The sequence below is a fragment of the Capricornis sumatraensis genome, chromosome 16 (assembly GCF_032405125.1).
Source record: "Capricornis sumatraensis isolate serow.1 chromosome 16, serow.2, whole genome shotgun sequence".
NCBI lineage: Eukaryota > Metazoa > Chordata > Mammalia > Artiodactyla > Bovidae > Capricornis > Capricornis sumatraensis.
Window position 1 is genome coordinate 53,471,833 of NC_091084.1, and position 22,444 is coordinate 53,494,276.

Sequence of the window (22,444 nt, forward strand, 5' to 3'; positions counted from 1 at the left end):
TCTGCTGTAGGAATTGACAGTCCTGCTAGGGACATAGTTGAGTATATGAGCTCTTAAGGCATCAGGTTGGGATGGGGGGCACCTGGGAGGTAAAGGGTCAAGGAATTTTCCCCGGAGGACATGCTGGCTTCCTTCTGCCCTGTCTTCTCAGTAGCAGGAACAGCTCGTGCAAGGTCGAGTAAGGAAAGACCTGGCCCTTTCAGGAGTCCACGTAGCCAGCACAGAGCACAGGGGTCAGTCCTGTGGTGATGCTGAGGGAGCCAGCAGAGCTCACGTGGTGGGGACCCTCAGTAGCAGGAGGAGAATTTGGACTCTACCAAGGGTCCTAAGAATTATTGAAAGGCTTTGAGCAGGGGCAGTGTATAGTCTGACTCACGCTTTATAAAGTCTATCTGACTGCTGGGAGGAGGGTAGCAGAAGAGGAGGCCAGGGCCACTGAGGCCAGGCAAGGGAGAAGAGGCCACCACCTGGGGGGAGACTGCAGAGAGGGGAGTTGGGGACAGATATTTAGGAAGTGGACCAATCGGGCCAGACATGGTACCTGGTTGGCCGTGGGGCAAGATGGGGAAGCCCAGGATGGTGCCTGGGCTCTGGCCTAGGTGACTAAGGCACTAAAGGAGCCCTCTGTGAAAAAGAGGGGGTGAGATGGTGAGTTGAGGTTCAGATGTGGGGGTCTGGAATGCCCAGGGTCTGGAGCCCAGGATAGAGAGTGTGGGTCTGAGCTAAAGTGGGACCTGGTGGTTATAACTGGGGACAGGTTTTCTCAAACCACCTAGGCAGAGCAAGAGTGAAGGGTGGAAGGGAGAGCCTGGGGAAGCATCCCAAGGATTCACTCATTCACTGTACAAATCCGCCATGAAGCAGGCAGCGTTCTCTGGAGGGTTCAGCAGTGAATGTGAGTGATGAGGTCCTGTCTCCTAGAGCTCACAGTCTGTGGCAGAGACTGACCATAACCAGACAGGCTATGCGTGAGGACGCATGGTGATGTAGAAGTGCACGGAGAGTATTCTTAAAACAGAATACTGTTCAGCCAAAAAGGAAATTCTGACACATGCTGCAACAAGTTCTTGGACATTATGCTAGTGAACTAAGCAGGTCACAAAAGGACAAATACTGAACGATTCCACTTATATAGGGTACCTGGAATGGCCAACCAAATTCATAAAGACAGAAAGTAGAATGGGGCGGCCAGTGGCTGGGGAGGGGGACATGGGGAGTTGGTATTTAGTGGGTGCAGAGTTTCAGTCAGGGAAGTTGAAAAAAAGTTCCAGAGATGAATGGTGGTGATGGTCCATAACATGAATGTACTTTAATGTGGGTATACCGAACCAGTCACTTAAAAATGATTAAAATGGCAAATTTTATGCTATATATATATCACACCACAAAAATACATCATTTATCAGTGTGTGTGTGTATTTTTTAAGATGCATAGAGCAGTGAGAACACAGAATGGGGGTCTGCCCTAGTGTTGGGGGCAGGGTATGGGGTGTTTAGCTGAGATCTGATGGGTTGGTAGGATTTAAGCAAGGGGAGAGCTTGCAGGGACTTGTTTTAGGTTGAGGACACAGCAGGAACAGGGCTGGGTGGCTGGAGGAAACCTAGAACAACTAGGAACAGGGAGGTGGCCAGTGTGGCTGCTGGGCAAGGAGCTGACCTTTACTGTGAGCCCAAGGAAGTCACAGGAGGGCCACAACCAGAATTCCATCTTTACGAGGTGTCCCTGGCTGCCAGGCACAAATAGATGTGCAGAGGTCTCGGGGGTCCTTGGTTGTCCCCTAAGTGGGAGTCAAAGGCGTGGTAATCAGTCCAGGGGTTTAGTCACTTGCTCCCTTCTGGGTGATGCCTAGTCTAATAGTCTCACTCCTCTGAGCCTCCGCGTTTTTGTCCTGCAAATATAACTAATCATGCCCTCCTCTCAGTGGGAAGACTAAAAGGTGATGGGGTGGGCGTGCCCCTCTGCCTCTGCACACGTGGAGGCTTGCAGGGCCTGCGAGTGGAAGAGCTAAGGGGGGACGGTGCTGAGGACACCGGCTGAGAGTGTCGGGAGGGGAAGGGTGTGAGGAGGAAGGACAGTGTCAGCTGAGACCAGCTCGCTTGACGCAGCCCTGCTGTGTCGAGGACTGAGGTCCCGCCCAGGGGTCCAGAGCACAGTTTCGGAGCCAGGCCACTGGTGTTGAAACTTGGCAATACCTCCTGACCAGCCATGTGATCTGTAGCAAGTCATGTATCCAGTCTCTACCTCTGTTTCCTCGTCTGTTGGGTGGGAATAATAAGACCTGTGTCAGGTGCAGATTACGAGATGCATGTATAATTTAACATACTGCCTGGCAATTTTGCCTGCATGCATGCATGCGCATTTGTGTGTGTATCTATAAAATCACCTTTAACCCTTGTATTAACCTTGTGAGGCAGATATTATAATAATGCTTATGAAGGCTCAAAGAGGGAGAAACCTGCCCAGAGTCATCTATCTATTAAATGATATCCTACTCTATTTGGGCTGCTATAGAAAAAATTCCATAGATAGAGTGACCTAAACAAATAGAAATTTATTTTGCATAGTTTTGGAGGCGGGGAAATGCAAGATCAAAGTGCTGGCAGATTAAGTGCAGATGAGGACTGGCTTCCTGGTCTGCAGACAGCTGTCTTTCACTGTGTCTTCCGTGGTGGAAGGGCTGAGGGAGCTCTCTCTCAAAGGGCACAAATCCCATTTGTGAGAGCTCCACCCTCATGACCTGCTCACCTGCCAAAGGCGCCACCCCGAAATACCACCACATCGGGGCTTACGTTTCAACATATGACTTCTGGAGGGACACATTCAGACCATAGCAAGCAGTAATACTAAGAGCTAACACTTATTGGGTGCTTTATATAAGTTACTTCATATAAGCCTCACTGTAGACCCCTATTTTACAGATGATGAAACTCCTCACAGAGAGGTAAAGCCACTCGTTCAGGTTCACAGTGGGAACGAGTGCCATAGCCCGGGTTGAATCCCTGTCAGTCTCACTCTAGTGGGGAGACTGGACTCTACAGCCCTGGCGACCCCTCTCAGTGACTGCTGCCACTCAAGTTGATTTGTATTATTCCTGAGGGCCAGGAGTTCACAATGAAGGAAGAAGTTAAATGCCAAGGTTAACAGCCAGAAAGAGGTGGGATTTGAACCAACCTCCTAAGGGTGCACCCTTTCCTCAGTGTCTCCATCACCCTTTTGAGTCTTTCTTCAGCTTGCAAATTCCCAGCTAACAACACTGCTTTCCCTGACCGACCTCTCTGTACTACCTTCTAATGCACTGTAATAATTTTGTTGCTTAGGGTACTGTTATCCCCCTCCTTCCACTAAATTGTCAGATGCACAAGCACAGGGACATTTGTGTGCCCACAGGTGCAGCTCGTGCTTAGAAAGCAGGACACGCAGTAGTTGCTCAGCAAGTGTGTGGTGGGTGAGTGCAGGTGTTGGCTCCTAGCAGGTTCTGCAGTTCCCTGTCGCTGTTTATTCTTTCCTCCAACTGGTGTGCAGGCTTCTGTGTGAGGCGCTAGGACCCAGAAGTGAGTGGTTCAACTCCCACTCCTTGGGCAACAGACCCTGGCAGAGATCCTGCAGGGGCTCAGACTAGCCTGGGAGCTGTGAGAGAAAGGCTACGTGTGTCCTGTCAGCCCCGCCCCCTCCGCCTTTCCGGAATCTCGGACCAGGCGAGAGGATTCTGTTGAGCTTTACTTTCTCAAACTTGTTTTAAAACAAGCTATTTTTTTTTAACGTTTGATGTAAATTTTATTGCAGCATTTCATATACTTTCTCAAACAGCCTAGTTTCTTTGGCTTGTAGTTACAGTTTAGGCCAGTAGAGGACTACATCTACACGAGCCACTCGCCACTGAGCAGGGCTATTCTAGCTCAGGAAATACCTCTGAATGCGGATTTGAAGTGAAAAATGGGAGTTTTAGTCACTAATTGACCAGAAGATCTAAAAACAGTGTTTCAGATATTGTCCAATAAGCCTTCAATAACTTTCCATATACTCCTCCGTACCTCTCTCTGCTTTATTTAACCCACAGCAATTATTGTCTTTTAATTTACCACAGGATTTCTGCATGTAATTGATTCTAAGACACATTCTTCACATTTTACCATCTCTGAAATCCAGGTTCATCCCATAGTTATGGCCTATAATAACTTAATTGACAGCATGTTTTTTGAGGTAAAAAAGAGTGATGACGCATCTTAGATTCGATGACATGGTTGTTATTTATTTATATATTTAATTTCTGTATTTCATCTGACTAGATTGTAAGCTCGATCTGGGCAGGGATTTTGGCCTTTCTTGTTCACTGCTGTCTTCTAGTTTTTAGAATAGTATCTGGCACATAGTAAATGCTCAATAAAATATTTGCTGAATTAGTGTGTGGAGTCTCCCAGGAGCCCAGTCTTCTTGCTTTCCTCACTCTAAGCTCTGTTCACTCACACATCCAACAAATCTTTCTCACCCCTCACCCCCAACTTGTGCCAGACCCTGGTTGCTGAGTGAGGGTCATGGAGCTAGACCTCTCCATCTCCCTCCTGGAGCTCCCAGTTTAATGGGGGAGATCCCAGAGGCAGGGCTACTGAGCAGCAGGCCCAGGTGATTTTGTGTATACCTGGGCCAGTGGGTTGGGGTGCCATCTCTCTGAGGGAACTGGCACCGACCCTGTGGCCCCTCCAGGGCTATATGCAGCCACTGAAGCAGCCGGAGAACTCCTTGCTCTGTGACCCGTCACTGGTGGATGAGATTTTCGACCAGATCCCGGAGCTCTTGGAGCACCATGAGCAGTTCCTGGAGCAGGTGCGGCACTGCGTGCAGAATTGGCATGCACAGCAGAAGGTGGGAGGCCTGCTTGTCCAGTCGGTGAGTGGCCCTGCGGTCCCTGCTGCACCCCCGCCCCACAGCCCCGCCACTCCCAGGAGAGACCGACGTGGCCTGGGACCCCACCCCAGCTCCCAGATGGACTCTGATCCCTGATCCAACCCCTAGAGCTTGACGAGACACTAGCGCTGACCCCAGATCCTGGATTGACCTTGACACGACCCAACCCCAGAGCTTGGCTGGGCTCTGGCATTGGCCCCAACCCCAGCTAGACACCCTGACCTTGGACCCAGCCCCAGTTGCTGACGGTTTCCCTGGTAGCTCCGTTGGTAAAAAAAAATCCACCTGCAATGCAGGAGACCTAGGTTCAATCCCTGGGTGGGGAAGATCCCCTGGAGAAGGAAATAGCAACCCACTCTAGTATTCTTGCTTGGAAAATCCCATGGACAGAGAAGCCTGGCAGGCTACAGTCCATGGGGTCGCAAAGAGTCGGACATGACTAAACCCCCAAACCAGTTGCTGACACTGACCTAACCCTAGTCCTGACCCTGAGTTGCCCCTGACTATGACCCAGACCTCAAATGGATGCTGGTACTGACCTCAACCCCTACTTTAACCTGAATGTAAACAGTTGTTCTGGTCCTGACCCTGGACTTGGGCTTGATGCTGACACCGGCTTAGTCTCGACTAGCTCTTTTCTCCATCAGGCGTTTTAATAATAATGGCTATTTGGCATTTATTATGTGCTAGGTATTCCAAATACAGTATATATATCAATGACACTAAGGAGGTAGCTATGATTGATTATTCCCAAGTTTAAAGCTGATGATTCTGGGAATTCCCTGGCGGTCCAGTGGTTAAGACTCCATGCTTTTACAGCTGAGGGCCTGAGTTCAAGCCCTCATCCAAGAAGTAAGATCCTGCAAGCTGTGTGGGGCGAGGCCAAAAAAAAAAAAACCCACAAGCAAAAAATAAAGTTGATGGCTCTGCCACATAGAGAAAATAACCTGATCAAAGTGACAGTTAGTAAGTGACTTCCGTGGTGGTCCAGTGTCTCCATGCTTCCAATATAGGGGGCCCGGGTTCAATCCCTGGTCAGGGAACTAGATCCTGCATGTTGCAACTAAGACCCAGTGCAGCCAAATAAATAAATGAATGATATTTTTAAAAAATCACAGTAAGTGGTAGACGATTCAACCAAAAAAACCTGGTTCCAGTGCCCATGCTGTACGCCACCCCTTGTCCCTTTCACCACAGACAAGACTTCCACCTGCGAGCGTTTTAAAATCCTACAATGGTGATTGAGACCTTAGGAAAGGCATTGGCTTCAGAATTTTAAAAAGACTGTAAAAGTGAAACTAATAAACATTCAACTAAATGTCTGCAAAACATAACATGCCATTTTCTTTAATTGTTAAATTTAGTATTCATTTACATGAGTTTAATTACATTTGAAAAAATTTCAGTTACATTTTATTTTGCCAGAATTCCAAAAAAAGCATGATGATGAATGAGAAATCATAGTGAAACACAAATTAAATGCTTACTCAGAGCCAAATAATTTCAAAAATAAAACTCTAAAATTCCTTCCAGAAATTCTACTAGTAAAAAACACCTAATCTCTTTCTATGGGATGTGGGTGTGTTTGCATGTGTTTGTGATGTGGTGGGGTGGGCCTTGGGCTTACTAAGAAGGTCTTAGAAGGTGCCTGCTGACCTGGAAACTGATGTAACAGGAACCTTGGCTTGGCAGTGGTGGGACCCCAGCTTGAGTGCTGACATCTCCAGTCTATCTCAGCCCTCAGTGTCGCTGAGTTTATCCCCTCCCTGTCTGGACCTTGATGTTAACCAAGGGTAGCAGTGGAAGCCCTGGTCCCCCTAGAGGGGTCGGCATAGGATGTCCTGTCCCAGGATTGGGGGGAGTTCAGGGGAGGCTGTCTTTATCCCTGAGCTGCTTCAGCCTCTGCCCTGCATCACATCTGATGGGGGGTGGGGATTGGCATCAAAAACCTAGAAACATGGATTTGGAGACCCAGAGGGGACAAGAAACACCACCACAGGTCAGCTAGTCCATCCATGGTGCAGCTGAGACAGGCACTGGGGTGTCCTAATGCCCAGCCAGGGCTTCTGCCGAGAACATCCACATTGAGCCCAGCCATCAGGTGTTAGCCACCAGGCAGAACATACTGGGAGGGATGGGAGCACCTACTCCTTGGAGCTGGCAGACTTGCCTTGAGGGGCCAGGGAGGCCAGAGGCCAGGTATAGTTCCAAGCTGAGCCCTCTTCAGCATAGGAGTGCTTTTTGGAGGCGGCAGAACTGGAGCTCTGCCTTGCCAAGGTGGGAGAGATTTGGATGGGGGAGGAGTCTTCCTGCTGGAGGGAATTACATGAGCAAAAGCCAAGCAGCAGGAAGAAGTTTGTGTCACTCAGCTGACAGCAAGGAGGGAGACCTGCCTGGTTGGAGACTAGGGGGTGAAATGCCCAGTTGGGAGGGAGAGAGCCTGGTCTGAGTGCACATGTGTGTTTGCACGCACATGCACACGCCTAATCACACAGTCATACATATGACATGTACAGACATCACAGTAGTAGCACATGCCCGATCCCTTAGAGACCGTGTCATTTTCAGATGGAGGGAAGAGTTAGATGTTGGCTCGTGAATCAGTGGAAACCTGGGGAGGGGACACGTTGAGGGTCCCAACCTGCCTCTTCATCCACAGTTCTCGAAGGATGTCCTGGTCAACATCTACTCTGCCTACATCGACAACTTTCTCAATGCGAAGGATGCCGTGCGTGTGGCTAAGGAGGCGAGGCCTGCCTTTCTCAAGTTCCTGGAGGTACCAGGGCCAGGCAGGGGGATGGAGGCCACCCCTCTTGGGTCAGCTTTGGGGGCCTCAGGAGCCCCCAGCCTGGACCCCAGAGCCCTAGCTTGTGGGTCAGTGTCTCCCCTCAGAGCTGGAGGGGCTCACTGGGGACCTGTCTGTCCCTGGACGCTTCCATCTTTGCTGGTCATACCTCACTTGGGTGCCCATCCACCCTGTTTCGGGTTTCAGCAAAGCATGCGTGAGAACAAGGAGAAGCAGGCGCTGTCCGACCTCATGATCAAGCCTGTGCAGCGGATCCCACGCTACGAGCTTCTGGTGAAGGTGGGCATGGGGCTGGGTGGGCAGGAGGGCATGGGGCTGGGTGGCCAGGTGGGCAAAGTCTGGAGGTATGTGAGGATGCAGGGGGCTCAGTGGTCCCCGCCTAGTGGAGCCGCAGGGTCCGGATAGGAAAGTTCTCTCTAGAGTCTACTCACAGTCTCTTCTGTTCCAGCAGTCACTGTAGGGCCCCAGAGCCTGACAGGGGTGGCTAAACGGGTTTACTGCCCATTTCCACCCAGGACCTCCTGAAGCATACGCCTGAGGACCACCCAGACTACCCTCTCCTGCTGGACGCTCAGCGGAACATCAAGCAGGTGGCTGAGCGCATCAACAAGGGTGTGCGAAGTGCCGAGGAGGCAGAGCGGCACGCCCGCGTGCTGCAGGAAATTGAGGCCCACATCGAGGGCATGGAGGATGTGAGTGCCGTCCCGCCTGGCTCCACCCATGCCTGTGTCCACACCTGTGGTCACCTGGAACCGTGGTCATGGCTACAGTGTGTTTGCATCCATCTCAGTGTGCATCTGTGTCCTCCCCCATGTCTGTTTCTGGCCATATATCCCATGGCCTGATGACACAGCATTGAGGGGATGGACACCGTGTTGCTCCTACTGACTTGTCCCATGAGTGGGGCCAAGGGCCACTAGGGTCTGGGGAGGGGAAAGGACTCATAATGAGCCTTCAGGATGCCTTGTCCCTCCTGCCCCACAGCTCCAGGCCCCTATGCGGCGGTTCCTGAGGCAGGAGATGGTCATCGAAGTGGTAAGGAGTGTCCCATTGTCCACCTGCCTGTGCCCACCTCCCTGCTTGGTTACCTTCTCTGCTCACAGCTGCTGCCCTCTGGCCTCCTGCTCTTCCACCCCAGCAGGAGCCCAGGGTCAAGTCCCAATTTGCCTCTGGGCATCTGGAGGGCCCTCCCCTCCCTCGGCCTGGCTGTACCCCTTGGGCACGGTGGGCAGGAGGGAGGGCCTCTGGGCCTGAATCCTGTCTCGGGCCCCACAGAAGGCAGTCGGTGGCAAGAAGGACCGGTCCCTCTTCCTGTTCACGGACCTCATCGTCTGCACCACCCTGAAGCGGAAGTCGGGCTCCCTGCGGCGCAGCTCCATGAGCCTGTGAGTGGCCAGGGTGCTTGAGGCCATTGTCCTTCCCTGGGCCCACTCCCCCGCCTTGGCCAGAGCACCCCTGTTGCTCCCCACAGGTACACGGCAGCCAGCGTCATCGACACGGCCAGCAAGTACAAGCTGCTGTGGAAGCTGCCACTGGACGATGCGGACATCATCAAAGGTGGGGGTGCTGGGTGTTAGGGGGTCTTCCTCTGAGAAGCCCACCAGAGGATTTGAGCCATGGCTAGGCTGGCTGGCTGTGCACCTGTTCTTCTGCTTTTGGGCCTCGCTTTCCCATCCTGTCCAAGGGTGCTGGCATGCAGGATCCAGTTTGTGTCCCACAGAGCCAGACCGGCCACCTTCGGATTGGGCAGGGGCCTGCCGCGGGCTGGCGGGGTACTGGGGCTGCCATGCTGCAGGGAGCACAGATGCCCGTAGCAGTTGGTTCACTGCACAGATGCATTTATGCACCTCATCTTAGATGATGGCGCACTGTTCTGGTCCAGCAGTTTGGTGCCTGGGGAACAGACACACTCAACTCAGGCCAATCAGAAAGCTGGCTGGAATGATCCTTTTGTTTGGGGCTGAGACTGTCGGGAGCTGAGGCAGCTTCAAAGAGCTGCTCCTCCTGCTGTGTGAGCGTGCTCCCCTGACCCCAGCCCAGCCCGCCCCCTCTGCACCAGATCTCACTGCTCTCAGCTTTCTCCGCCTCCTCGTAACTCCCATGATCCATCACGGCCTTGTCTGTCTCGTGGCCTTTCTCCTGCAGCTCTCAGCTCCAGTTGCTCCAGGAGGCGCAGTCCACCCTCCTGAGTAGGGTGGTCATTTGGTGGTGAGGGCATCTCAGGACCAGCAGGCAGGTCAGACCCAGTGAGTCAGGGGTTCACTCAACCCCTTGGTGAACCCAGGCCTGCCCCACACCGGCCCCTCTGTAGGAAAGCAAGCTGATTATCGGTCCAATTCATCTCTTCTCACTAAAGAACAGGCCGGTGGATAAAATGAGTACCTCTAGGTCAGGTGTCTACCTGTGGTCCAGTCAGCTGTGGCCAGAGAGGGGCAGGGTCATAGGGAAGAAAGCGTGGCTGCCCAGGTGGTAGAGGGTTGTGGGGGGACAGTTCCCCTCAGAAGGAGCAGATGTCCTCAGGCCTCTCTTGTCTAGTCCACTCCACTGCTGTCTACTCAGCCCATTTGTGGGCCACTGGTCTGGGCTGTTCGCCCCTAGCCAGGCAGTGTGGAGTGTGCAGGATGCTGAGCTGGTCTGTGGGGCCAGTATTTGGCAGTGATCAAGTATGGGACAGGACCAGGGAAATCTAGGTCATCAGCCCATTGCCCCGTCCTTTGTTGGGGGGAGTTGAATCCCTGGGTCAGCACATTTGACTGCCTGAGGCTCTGCCTGCCCAGCTGACTTCCCCTGTGGGAGACTGCACCACCACAGCAGCCCGGCATCAGCTGGAGTCTGCATAACCTGGGAGCTGTCTGCTGTTTGTTCTTTGTGCTGTTCCAGGGAGTTCTCCAAGGGACCGACACCCTGTGGCCGGTGGCTGTGAATCAGGCCCAGTCCCCTGCTCTCGGGCCTGGAGTTTCTCTCCAAGCTGCCCATTAACTTTGGGGTTGATGCTAACCTGAGGTCCAGCGGTTTACAAGCTCTCAGTTTGTCAGGCTGCTCCCCGCACCCAACTGCAAGTTTGGAGGGGAGGGGAAGAGTGTCTGTCCAAGCCTGACCTTGTCTGTCTCTGGATCTGCCCATGGCCTCCCTCTGTCCCCACTAGGGGCATCTCAAGCTGCCAATCGAGAGAACATCCAGAAGGCGATCAGCCGCCTGGACGAGGACCTGACCACCCTGGGCCAGATGAGCAAGCTCTCGGAGAGCCTCGGTTTCCCCCACCAGGTCTGCTTCTTCTGCCTGAGATTCCCTCACCCGGTCCGAGGGGGAAGAGTACAGCCTCATCCCATCTCTGAAGGAAGTCGTGTTCCAGGCCTGCGGGTTGGAGACACAGCTCCATCCCCAGCTGAGGGAGGCGGGAGGGCCCACCATGTCTGTGCCGGATCCAGGCTACCTCTTGGTCTCCGGGAAGTAGAATCCCATTTTCTGTCTGAGGAAGGGGCAGATGCCCAGGCCCATCCCCAGGGCAGGAGTAGGCTAAGCGGGGAAGTGAGGCCCTGAGGCCTGGACCCTTATCCCTGCAGAGCCTGGATGACGCGCTGCGGGACCTCTCAGCTGCCATGCACCGGGACTTGTCGGAGAAGCAGGCCCTGTGCTACGCACTTTCCTTCCCTCCTACCAAGCTGGAGCTGTGCACAACGAGGCCCGAAGGCACCGACTCCTTCATTTTTGACTTCCCCCACCCCGATGCCCGCCTCGGCTTCGAGCAGGCCTTTGATGAGGCCAAGAGGAAACTGGGTAAGCCAGGGCCCAGGCCGGTGCCCTCTTCCCAGAACCTTCAAGCAGTGGACAGCACCTTACAGCTGTGTGTGACATCAGGAGCCAGAAATCTCAGGACTGCCATGTCCGGTGTTCCAGTCCCTGCCAGTGGAAGGGTGGACTGAGACTTCTGCAGAGAAATACAGGACTTCCCCAGGGTTGGGAAGATCCCCTGGAGAAGGGAACCACTACCCACTCCAGTATTCTGGCCTGGAGAATTCAATGGACTGTATAGTCCATGGGGTCGCTAAGAGTCAGACACGACTAAACGACTTTCACTCACTCTCTTAGGGCCTCTTTGGCAGGGATTCTGTGGATACGGTCAGCGTAGGGCAGGGGCCCTATCATGAGAGTGGGTGACTAGGACCTCGTACCTCCACCACACACACATACACACACGCAGCAGGCCTGGATCAGGGAGCACTGTTGAATGGGTCCATAGAAAATCCTTAGAGACCTCTGGGCCTACCTCTCACATTGTACAGATGGGAAAATTGAGGCCAAGGACAAGCAGGACATAACAACCAGCCACCTCATTCTCCCTAGAGCGACCCTGAGGGGCAGGAGAGGAAGGGAAATGGGCAAGGTCAGGACCAGGGTAAGGTGAATGCTAAGCAGTGTCTGTCTGTCCATCCATCTCCACTACAGCCTCCAGCAAAAGCTGTCTAGACCCTGAATTCCTGAAGGCCATCCCCATCATGAAAACCCGCAGCGGCATGCAGGTGTGTGTGCACCTGGATACCTGGGCGCATGTATTCTAAGCCCGCATGTGTTCATGTGTTTTTGTTCTTTGTACAGCATTGTGTACGTCTTGAACATTGCAGTGGTTCCCTGTGTCTTTGAGAGCACAGCTCTCTGCACAAGCACATGTACACTACATATGTGTCATATGTATATAGGTACATCCCTGCATTTATGCATCTTTGCATGTGAACAAAGGCTATAGCATCGATGTGCAAGTGTCTAATTCATATGCTTGTATGAGTCTATATACATATGGACAGTTACCATTTTTTTCATTTGTTACACATATACATGTATGTGTGACCGTATTTGCGGTATATATATGTGTGGATGTCTGTGTACACAGACATATATGAATGTATGTCACAGAGGGATGTGTGCATTTGATGCGTAAAGAGTCACGTGTGCTGCATGTGTATGCTGAAGGTGTGTTGAGAATCCAGGAGGGCCTGGAGAGCGGTGTGGAGCTAGCAGCAGTTCCTCCATTCACCTTCCCCTGTCCCTTGGCGCCGTCCGCAGTTCTCGTGCGCAGCCCCGACCCTGAGCAGCTGCCCCGAGCCCACCCCCGAGGTGTGGGTGTGCAACAGCGACGGCTACGTGGGCCAGGTGTGTCTGCTGAGCCTGCGCGCTGAGCCCGATGTGGAGGCCTGCATCGCAGTCTGCTCCGCCCGCATCCTCTGCATCGGGGCGGTGCCAGGCCTGCAGCGCTGCTGCCACCGGTGAGGCCCGCCCAGATGGGGGCAGGCGGGGTGGAGGGTGGGGCCTGGGGCAGAGTCCCCGCCCCTGACCCGGAGGGTGGGCGTGTCCTGTGGGTGTGGGCGGGGCCTGGGGCTTGAGAACGTGCAGGGCAGATCCTACCTCTTAGTGACACTCATTCCCAACCCTTCGTCTCCCAGGGAACAGACCGCGTCGCTGAGGAACCCTCCAGAGACGGCACCCGAGCCTACCGGGCCAGACCTGGACGTCGAGGCGGCGGATGAGGAAGCAGCGACGCTGGCCGAGCCAGGGCCCCAGCCATGCCTGCACATCTCCATAGCGGGCTCAGGCCTGGAGATGGCGCCAGGCCCCGCCGAGGGTGACCCCCGCCCGGAGCTAGTGCCCTTTGACAGCGACTCGGATGATGAGTCTTCGCCCAGCCCCTCGGGGACCCTGCAGAGCCAAGCCAGCCGGTCCACCATCTCCTCTAGCTTTGGCAGTGAGTGCCCAACTTGGGGCAGAGAGGGGCAACCCAGCCCGTGCTGATTGAATGAGAGAGGGGATAAGCACAGCCATGGCACCCAGTCTCAAGACACTAGCCCAGAGAGCACTAAGGTCCAGCAAGATGGGCAGAAACTGTGACACCAAGGGCCCCAGGGACAGTGGGTAGTAAGGCTGGATCCTGAGGCCCCTGCAATGGCCAGTTAAGGAAGATGGAGTTGTTGGGGATGGTGGTGATTGGTCCATGGTGGTGGATTGGAGGTGGCCAAGCTGGGACCAGGAGCCTATAGCACTGCGCTGTCAGTCATCGGGGTAACAAGGACTGAACTGATGGCGGAGTCTGGAGGGCAGGGAGAACAGCAATGGAAGACCTTGGCCCAGAAGGGTGTGTTGAGGGGAGAATAAGGCCTAGAAAGACACCACATCTTGGGCCTGGCAGAGTGGGAGACAGAGCCCTTTGTCTCCATCAGATGAGGAGACCCCGAGCTCCAAGGAGGCCACAGCAGAGACCACCAGTTCAGAGGAGGAACAGGAGCCTGGCTTCCTGCCACTGTCTGGCTCCTTCGGGCCTGGTGGTCCCTGCGGCACCAGTCCCATGGATGGGAGAGCCCTTCGTCGGTCCAGTCGTGGCTCCTTCACCCGCGGCAGCCTGGAGGACCTGCTGAGCGTTGACCCTGAGGCCTACCAGAGTTCCGTGTGGCTGGGCACCGAGGATGGCTGGTAGGGACACAGGAGAGGCTGGAGTCTTGGTGCCAGAACCTGCAGTCCCTGTTTAAGAAATCATATCGCATCCTGAAGCAGAAGCAGGAGGGCCTTGGGTCAGATCTCAAGGATACTGCCAACCAGGGCTGCCAGAGGGTCTGAAACCCACAGGGAGGCTGTGGGATTTGGGTACCTTGGGGTAGCACCTGGCGTGGAGGAGGAGATGGTGGTGGAGGCAGCTAGGTGGAGGGATTGGTGTGCTCAAGCACTTGTCACAGGTCCACACCACTGATCCACAGTGTCCACGTGTACCAGTCCTCTGACAGCATCCGTGATCGCAGGAACAGCTTGAAGCTCCAACACTCAGCCTCTGTGACCTGCATCCTGTAAGGCCCCCCAGATGGCTCTTCTGGTTCACACCCTTCTCAGCTCTACCTGTAGATGTCCTTCTGCTGAGCTGGACCCCCTGGTCACGGAGCACACAGGCGTGCCCTAGGCTAACGGTGTCTCCCACACACCGTGTGTCACTGTGCAAGTCACTGCCTCTTCTTAGACTCAGGTGCCCACCACCTAGAGAACAGGGGGTGGGAGGAGGTGGTCTTTCGGAAGCCATAGTCATTCTGTCTGATTCCTTGGGCTCAGGAGACCTCCTTTGGCTTCCTGAAACCCCCATGACTCCTTTTCCTTTCCTAGGTACCTGAATAACCAGGTGTTTGTGTCTTTGGCCAATGGAGAGCTCGTAGTCTACCAAAGAGAAGCAGGTGAGTGTCCCCCTCCCCGCTGAGTAGGATCTCCCTCCTGAGCAAGCTGGGGCCTCCAGACCACAAGTCTGGAGATGTGACTTTCGGTAACTCCCAGGTCTTTTCTGTGGCTTGGTGTCCTCATTGATAAATGAGGTTATTTATCAGCACCTTATTTCAGGGGAGGGTGAGGCTCAAATGCAATGTAAAATTGAATCTGCTGTTTTCTTTATCTCACTCCTACTCTAGGCCATTTCTGGGAGCCTCATAACTTCAAATCGGTGACCCTGGGTGCTCAGGGGAGCCCCATCACCAAGATGGTGTCTGTGGGTGGGCGGCTGTGGTGTGGCTGCCAGAACCGAGTCCTTGTCCTGAGCCCTGACACGCTGCAGCTGGAGGTAGTGGGGATGTGGGTGGGGTTGGGGAATTGGTGACTTGGGGTGAGCCAGGCCCATGAGAGAGGAGGTGAGACCACAGGGCCATAAAAAGCAACCAGCTGAGAGGTCGGGGCTTTCCCCCAACTGCTGTGCGAATCTGGGCCAGCCCCTGGCCTTCTCTAACCCTTATTTCCTTCTAGCTGATGAAGGCTACAAGCACATGTAAGTTAGAATTCTGTAGTCCTCCCCCTGCCCCCGAGTTCCTTTCTGATGTCAGCATCCCTTATCATCACTCTGGCCTTTAGTCCTGATTTCATTTGCATGTGCATCAGTAGCTATCAGCCTGGTAGTATCCAGGAGTAACTAGTTCCCATGATTTCCCTCTCACTGGTCCCATCATTGGTTGAGCTGGGAGTGAAGAGGTGGAGAACCCGGGTTCAGGCCCACATCTGTGACTGACTTGCTGATGCCCTTGGACAGGTTCCCTCCCCTTCTAGACTTGTTTCTCAGCTGTACAGGGTGAGGCCAATGATTGCTATTAAGACCCTTCAAGCTTTGAACTTCTCTGATCATTAACTCACTCAGCTTCCTTGGGGAAAGGGCACTTTAATTCCCGAGGTTTAAGTGGGGAGGCTCCAGTGAAACTAACATTTGAAAGGTTAATCATCCAGGTCAAGGAGCAAGGCTGCCTTTGCTGTCAATCCAGTGGGCTTTCTGGAGAGATTTGGCATGAGTTGTAGAAGGAGGAATGGGCACTGGTGAAGCACAAGGCTGGGAGGGGCCGGTGAAGGCAGGCCTGTCACTCACCCATCTGTTCTCGACCCTCACCCCAGCACACGTTCTCCGTGGGGCAGGATTCCAGTCGCAGCGTGGCTTGCATGGTGGACTCCAGCCTGGGCGTGTGGGTGACATTGAAAGGTAGTGCCCACGTGTGTCTCTACCATCCAGACACGTTTGAGCAGCTGGCAGAGGTGGATGTCACACCTCCTGTGCACAGGATGCTGGCAGGTACTGACCTCAGTCTCCTACTGCCCCTTCCCTTGGAGCTTTTCTGTCCCTGGCAGTGAGGATGCTAAGCCAGCGCCAGGACTCGGCCCCAGCACTGGTCTGTCTCCTGCCCCAGGTTCAGACGCCATCATCCGGCAGCACAAGGCTGCCTGCCTGCGGATCACAGCGCTGCTGGTGTGTGAAGAGCTGCTGTGGGTGGGCACCAGTGCAGGCGTGGTGCTCACCATGCCCACCTCACCCAGTACCATCAGCTGTCCACGGGCACCTCTCAGCCCTGCTGGCCTCGGCCAGGGACACACTGGCCATGTCCGCTTCTTGGCCGCGGTCCAGCTTCCAGACGGCTTCAACCTGCTCTTCCCAACTCCACCACCTCCCCCAGATACAGGTGGGTCTACACATCCTATGCCAATCCAGGGACCTGGGCTTTGGGTTTAGGGTGCCCCGCTGCCCTGCGAGAGGAGGGTTAAGAGGGAGGGAAAATGTAATACAGATGTGGAAGTGGCGTATATTACAGGAAGTAGGCTATAGAAAACCCAAACTAAAAATCTGTTAGGATACTCTGTGTATGTGTGTGTGTGTGTGTGTGTGTGTGTGTAAAATTCTGTCCAGAGAATGTCACGGAGATGAGGAAGTGAACTAAGAATTAGCATATGGCACAGGAAGGGATATATACCACAGGAAATAAAACAGGACTAGAAAGGATGTATAGGGCAGAGCGAGAAACAGAAATAGCGCCAGAAAGCAGGGCGTAGAATGGTCCATAGGATAGGAAAGGGACTGTGAGGATTAGAAAGTGAAACCTACTAGGTAGCGATGTACGTCAAGGAGGTTGCAGTTGGCCAGGTCTTGCTCTGGCAGGACAGGAAGCCGTACTCCCAAGAGGAAGTGGCTGTGGGCATCAGGAAGCAGGGGGCCCTCGGTCAGGGGTTGTCTGGTCCAGAGAAGACTTAACCTGGGAAATGGCTGTTGGAAGCGGGAGATGAGCACCAACAGGGCTGTGTTGAGATAGTGCTGCTGCCAGTCACCCCCAGGCTCATGGCTCCTCCCCTCTGCCCTCCTAGGCCCGGAGAAGCTGCCCTCACTGGAACATCGGGACTCCCCTCGGCACCGAGGCCCTGCCTCGGCCAGGCCTAAAATGCTGGTGATCAGTGGAGGCGACGGCTACGAGGACTTCCGACTCAGCAGTGGGGGCGGCGGCAGCAGTGAGACTGTAGGCCGAGACGACAGCACAAACCACCTCCTCCTATGGAGGGTGTGACCCTGTCCACGGTGGCCCAGGACTCGCCCACCCACGCACCCTCCGCCTGCTTGCCTCTTCCAAGCCCACTGGCAGACCCTCACATGAGTGTCTGACCTGGGGCACACCCGTGCCTGCACAGTCTGCCTCCCATCCTTGCGGAAGCATTTCCAACGGAGCACCTGCTGGCCAGCGGGGTCCAGGCCTTTCCCGGCCCTCTGGCTGCTCTGGTGCACCCAGTCATGATGAGGAGGGTGGGTGGAGAGGGGGCACGTGGGCTGCCCAGGACCTCTGTCCCTGGAGCTTCTACCAAAGACACGGCCGGGCCTGGACCCCACAGGGCTGGGGCGGGCCATGTGCAATATTTGGAGGGTTTTCCTGGGGACAGTGGGAGGGCTGAGGGATGGAATCCTTTCCCGTGTACAGTATTTATGTTTCTGTTTAGATGTGTACCTTCCCAAGCACTTATTTATGCAATGACCTGGGGCAGGGAGTGATTGGAGAAAATGATAGAAGAGGGGGAAAAAAAGCCCTATTCCTGCCCTGGGAGTCACCCTGGGACCCCAACCAGCCTTCCTGATGGGGCCAGTCCCCCCTGATTATGTGCGCACACACACTGCATGTTTGGGGCACTGAAACACTGCCCCTTAGCATAAACTCTCCACGGCCTTGTCCTGACTGGGTTGCCCTCCAGTATCCAGAGCAAAGGACCAAGTCCCCTCAGTCATCCAGAACAAGGCGATGACCGGGGGGGTGGGCAGTGACTCCCATCCGGGGGGCTTCCCCAGGCCTCGGCGTTTCCTTGCTTGTGGCAGTGCCTTTAGCGGTTTCCGAATGTGGGAACCCTGTCGGGGCCTCGTCCAGGGCCCTCTCCTGGCCTGAGCAGGGAAGGGGTCCTCGCTGTCCGCACGTTGCCCCCCAGCTCCTGTGTCTCATGCACTGGCACACATGGTCACCGCAGAGGGTGGGCCTAGGGGCCCCTCACTCTGACCACTGACTCCCTCTCTCCACATCCTCCCCTGGCAGCAGCAGCCCTTCCAAGGATGCCCAAAGCTGAGGGGCCAGACATGGCCTCCCTGGCTGGGAAGGCTACTCCGGAGGCTAGCTTCCCCTGCCCTCACTCCCCCCCACCACCCTGAACCTCAGAAGCCAGTCTGACCCCAGCCCCCACGCTTCTTCAGCTGCAGCTCCAAAGGTCTGGTGTCAGATGGGGTTTGTTTGGTTCTGTTTTTGTTTGGGGTGGGTGGGTCATTGCGGTCTTAGATTATGTTTTTCCTGCTACCAAACAGTCATGTATTAACTTTCCTTGGATGATGAAGTTTAAAGAGTCAATAAATAGAAACACCAAACAACTGGTCCCCATCGGCAGCCACAGAGGCCTCCTGCCAGCAACCTCCGAGCTCCCCAGCTGCTTGGGCTCCCTGACACCCACCCACTTGGACAGACAGAGGAGGACTCAGAGACCCAGAAGAGTGCTGTGGTGGCAAGGCGGCCACTGACTTGCTGTGTTATCTCAGGCAGGTCACTGTCTCTCTGGGCTGCAGCTTCCTCATCAGGAAAACATCAGGAGTTGTGCTTTATAACCAGGGCTGCATTTTAGAGTCCCTTACAGGTTAACATTGTAAATACAAAGCATGATTCATAAATTATGTGTATGTAAATATACATTCCCAGGCTACCCCAGCTCCTGAGTCAGGAGGCCTGGGATAAAGCTTGGGAATCTGAAGCTGACACATGGTACAAGGAAAAACTAGGTGGATGTGAGCCTGTCTACAGCTCCTACAAGAATCTGCTCTTCAGCAAAGCCTCAGGAGGCTCAGAATCTGACAGGCCAAGGTGAGCAGGGGTAGACTCCAAGTCACTGTGATTTCTGGTCATTAAATCAGACATGAGAATGCAAAGGCTGACAACACAGGACTGTTCTTTGCAGGGGCACAGAGCCTTTTCCATCAGGGCGTACCAGCAAGACGCAAGGTGATGACTTCTAGGAAAAGAACAAATCAGGCTTCAGCTCTCTTGAACACACATTTGAACATTTTTCAACCTGAACAATTAAGACTTTACAGAAATCATTTGCTAAAGAGGAGTGCAGGCTCACACTTGGCGCACTGGTATTCACGTGTCTTAGTTCTGCCGGGCCCTTGATGCCATGGGACAGCCATGAAACATCTGGCAGCATCACTGCCGGGATGATCTGGAGGAGAGGGTAACAGAAAACAGATACATCACAGAGTAGAAGGCTACCTTCACGTGGAATTTATGATGAAACAGCATAGAAGGAGCACAGGTTTTGAAGCTGAACAGAAACTTTGGCACTGATTGGCTATGCAACTTTGGATGATTTATATTCCCTCTGAGCCTCCATCTTGTCATCTGTAAATTGGGGTTGATAATCCTTTTCCCCACAGGACTGTTGGTTGGTGTGCACAGATCTTTGGATTGCAAGGAAGAGATTTGTTCTGCCCAGAAATAAAGGGGGCACTGACTAGAACTAGAACTAAACATGAAATGGAATCAAATAGCTGTTAGCACAGTGGCCCCATGTACTGCTGCCCCATCTTAAGACCCCTGGACTCCACCTTGAATCTGATTCTTGCCTCACCACCAGCAGCTGCCATTTTCTGCTTCACAACTTCTGCTGCCTGAGGCCCTCTTCTGCCTCTGGACAGACTTCACTTTCAGCACTGGTTACCCAAGGCCGGATCCTCAGCATTTTCCCTAATATGCCTTGGTAGGAATGGGCCCGGGAAGGCCACATCGCAGGACACCGGGCAGCCTGTGGAGAGATGAGCAGCCCGGAGCAGGTCAGCTGTGGGCAGGGCGGTCCTGGGATGCACGATCGATCGCTAGGCACCCGGCCTAGGGGAGAGCCTAGAAGGATCAGCTCCTCCAAAGCAGTGGTTCTCAATCTTGGCCTGCACATTGTAATCACCTGGGGGGTCCAGGTCACATTCCAGACCAATTAGATCAGAATTCTGAGGGTGGGACTGACCCAAGTATCAGTCATATTTGTAGGAAAACTTTTAAGTGAAGTATAACATTTGTATCAGAGAAGGCAATGGCACCCCACTCCAGTACTTTTGCCTGGAAAATCCCATGGACGGAGAAGCCTGGTGGGCCACAGTCCATGGGGACGCTAAGAGTCAGACACAACTGAGCGACTTCACTTTCACTTTTCACTTTCATGCATTGGAGAAGGAAATGGCAACCCAGTCCAATGTTCTTGCCTGGAGAATCCCAGGGACGGGGGAGCCTGGTGGGCTGCCATCTATGGGGTCGCACAGAGTTGGATACGACTGAAGCGACTTAGCAGCAGCAGCAGCGTAACATTTGTATAGAATGGTACTCAGGTCATTAGTGGGCTGCTAGATAAGTTTATTAATAAACACACCGAGATTAAGAAACCGAACATTCCACCACTTGAAAGCTCCCACGTACCCCCACCTACTCTCCCCTTCTAGGGTAACTACCACACTGGCTTCTGACATGGTGGTTTATTTCTGCTAGTGAGGCGGAGAATCACTGCTTTAAAGGGCACAGCCAGGGACTTCCCTAGCAGTCTAGTGGTTGGGACTCTGCACTGTCACTGCCGTGGGCCCAGGTTTGATCCCTGGGTGGGGAACCAAGATCCCACAAGCCATGCCCCTGGGGTGGAGGTAGTGGGACTCGGGTTTGATGTGAGGAGTGAAGGAACAGCTTGAGTCAATGCAAAGAAGGGTCGGGAAACCTGGAGCAAGAGGTCTGAGGTGTAGGCCCAGCTGGAGCAGTGGGGAAAGAGGAAAAGGCAGGGAAGCCAGAATGTGAACTCTACAAGGGGGATGTTTGCTCACTGCTCCATCCCCAGGCCACCTGCAGTGCCTGACACAAAGTAGGTGCTCAATAAATATTTGTTTAGTTAAATCTAGAGAATTCAGTTGAGGTTTCCCTGTAGGTCTTGAATGTTGCTAAATAATAGCTCCAGCTCCCATTTATTTATTGCAAGCCAGGAGCTTGGATCATCCAGTTTCATCTTCAGTGGTCCTGGGAGGTTGGTACCATTATCCTTTTCTTCAGATGAGGAAACAGGTTCAGAGAGGTTAAACGCCTTCCTCAAGGTTGCCTTGCTGCTAAGCAGTAGAGCTGGGATGTGCATGTGGTCTGTCTGCTCAGGTCTCTGCCTCACGGGGGAGACTAATGGCAGTGACATAGGGTGGCTGGAGGACAGAAGACAGTCCACCAGCCAAAGACACACCCGCCACTCATGACGTATCTGGCTCATGTTCCTCATACCCAGCCTGGGAAGGGCATCCTGACTTCAAAGGAGACAGTCAGGGCCAAAAACCATCTCTTCTCCAAGGGGGGTTCTCCAGGTGTTTCCTTGGGCTAGATAGAAACAACAGGGTTTAGCTAGACAACTGCCTCACAAGGAAGATGAGATACAGAAAAGGACAGAGATTTACCTGACGTCACACAGCAAGGCAGCGTTGAGGCTGGGGGTCGGTGTAGGAGAGAACCGGGCAGGAAGGTTTCCTATGGTCAGAAAAGTAAAAAAAAATGACCCAGGTGACCTCCGAGAGCTCTTCGCATCTTTTGCATGCCTGCCAAACACCAAGTCTCTCTTCTGTCCTCACAGACCTGAAGCCACAGGCCAGATTGCAGGAACCAGCAAGGGGAAGTACTATTTTGGGCCCATTACGGCCAACGAGGAGACTTGCCTGGCAAAGGCAAGTGAAGGGGCTGGGCCAGGGGCAGGATGCAGGGCTGACGGGGAGGGGGCAAGTTGGTGCCTCCTATGTGGGGTCTCAGCAGATCCTCACAATGCCCTGAGAGTGAATTTGCACTCAGATGAAGTCACTAGCTTAAGGCCACGTATCCTGACAATGGCTTTAAACCAAGCTCACCCTCCCACTGGAGGCTCGGAACAGATACAGGAGGACAGCCCGCCTTCTGAGG

General features: G+C 53.9%; 1 protein-coding gene across 1 annotated transcript in view; it reads left to right on the forward strand.

Moving 5' to 3' along the window:
- ARHGEF17 (Rho guanine nucleotide exchange factor 17) overlaps positions 1 to 17,679 on the forward strand; it is a 55,856-nt gene extending 38,177 nt beyond the window's left edge. The window contains exons 3-21 of the mRNA XM_068988773.1: positions 4,703 to 4,885; positions 7,563 to 7,679; positions 7,896 to 7,988; positions 8,225 to 8,401; positions 8,694 to 8,744; positions 8,985 to 9,094; positions 9,181 to 9,266; positions 10,855 to 10,973; positions 11,273 to 11,486; positions 12,156 to 12,229; positions 12,771 to 12,970; positions 13,148 to 13,446; positions 13,919 to 14,168; positions 14,450 to 14,536; positions 14,844 to 14,911; positions 15,140 to 15,288; positions 16,101 to 16,275; positions 16,391 to 16,660; positions 17,337 to 17,679. Of these exons, the coding sequence (XP_068844874.1) occupies positions 4,703 to 4,885; positions 7,563 to 7,679; positions 7,896 to 7,988; positions 8,225 to 8,401; positions 8,694 to 8,744; positions 8,985 to 9,094; positions 9,181 to 9,266; positions 10,855 to 10,973; positions 11,273 to 11,486; positions 12,156 to 12,229; positions 12,771 to 12,970; positions 13,148 to 13,446; positions 13,919 to 14,168; positions 14,450 to 14,536; positions 14,844 to 14,911; positions 15,140 to 15,288; positions 16,101 to 16,275; positions 16,391 to 16,660; positions 17,337 to 17,533 (2,919 nt within the window). The 3' untranslated portion in view covers positions 17,534 to 17,679. The remainder of the gene's footprint in view (positions 1 to 4,702; positions 4,886 to 7,562; positions 7,680 to 7,895; positions 7,989 to 8,224; positions 8,402 to 8,693; positions 8,745 to 8,984; positions 9,095 to 9,180; positions 9,267 to 10,854; positions 10,974 to 11,272; positions 11,487 to 12,155; positions 12,230 to 12,770; positions 12,971 to 13,147; positions 13,447 to 13,918; positions 14,169 to 14,449; positions 14,537 to 14,843; positions 14,912 to 15,139; positions 15,289 to 16,100; positions 16,276 to 16,390; positions 16,661 to 17,336) is intronic.
- Positions 17,680 to 22,444: the final 4,765 nt, after the last annotated feature.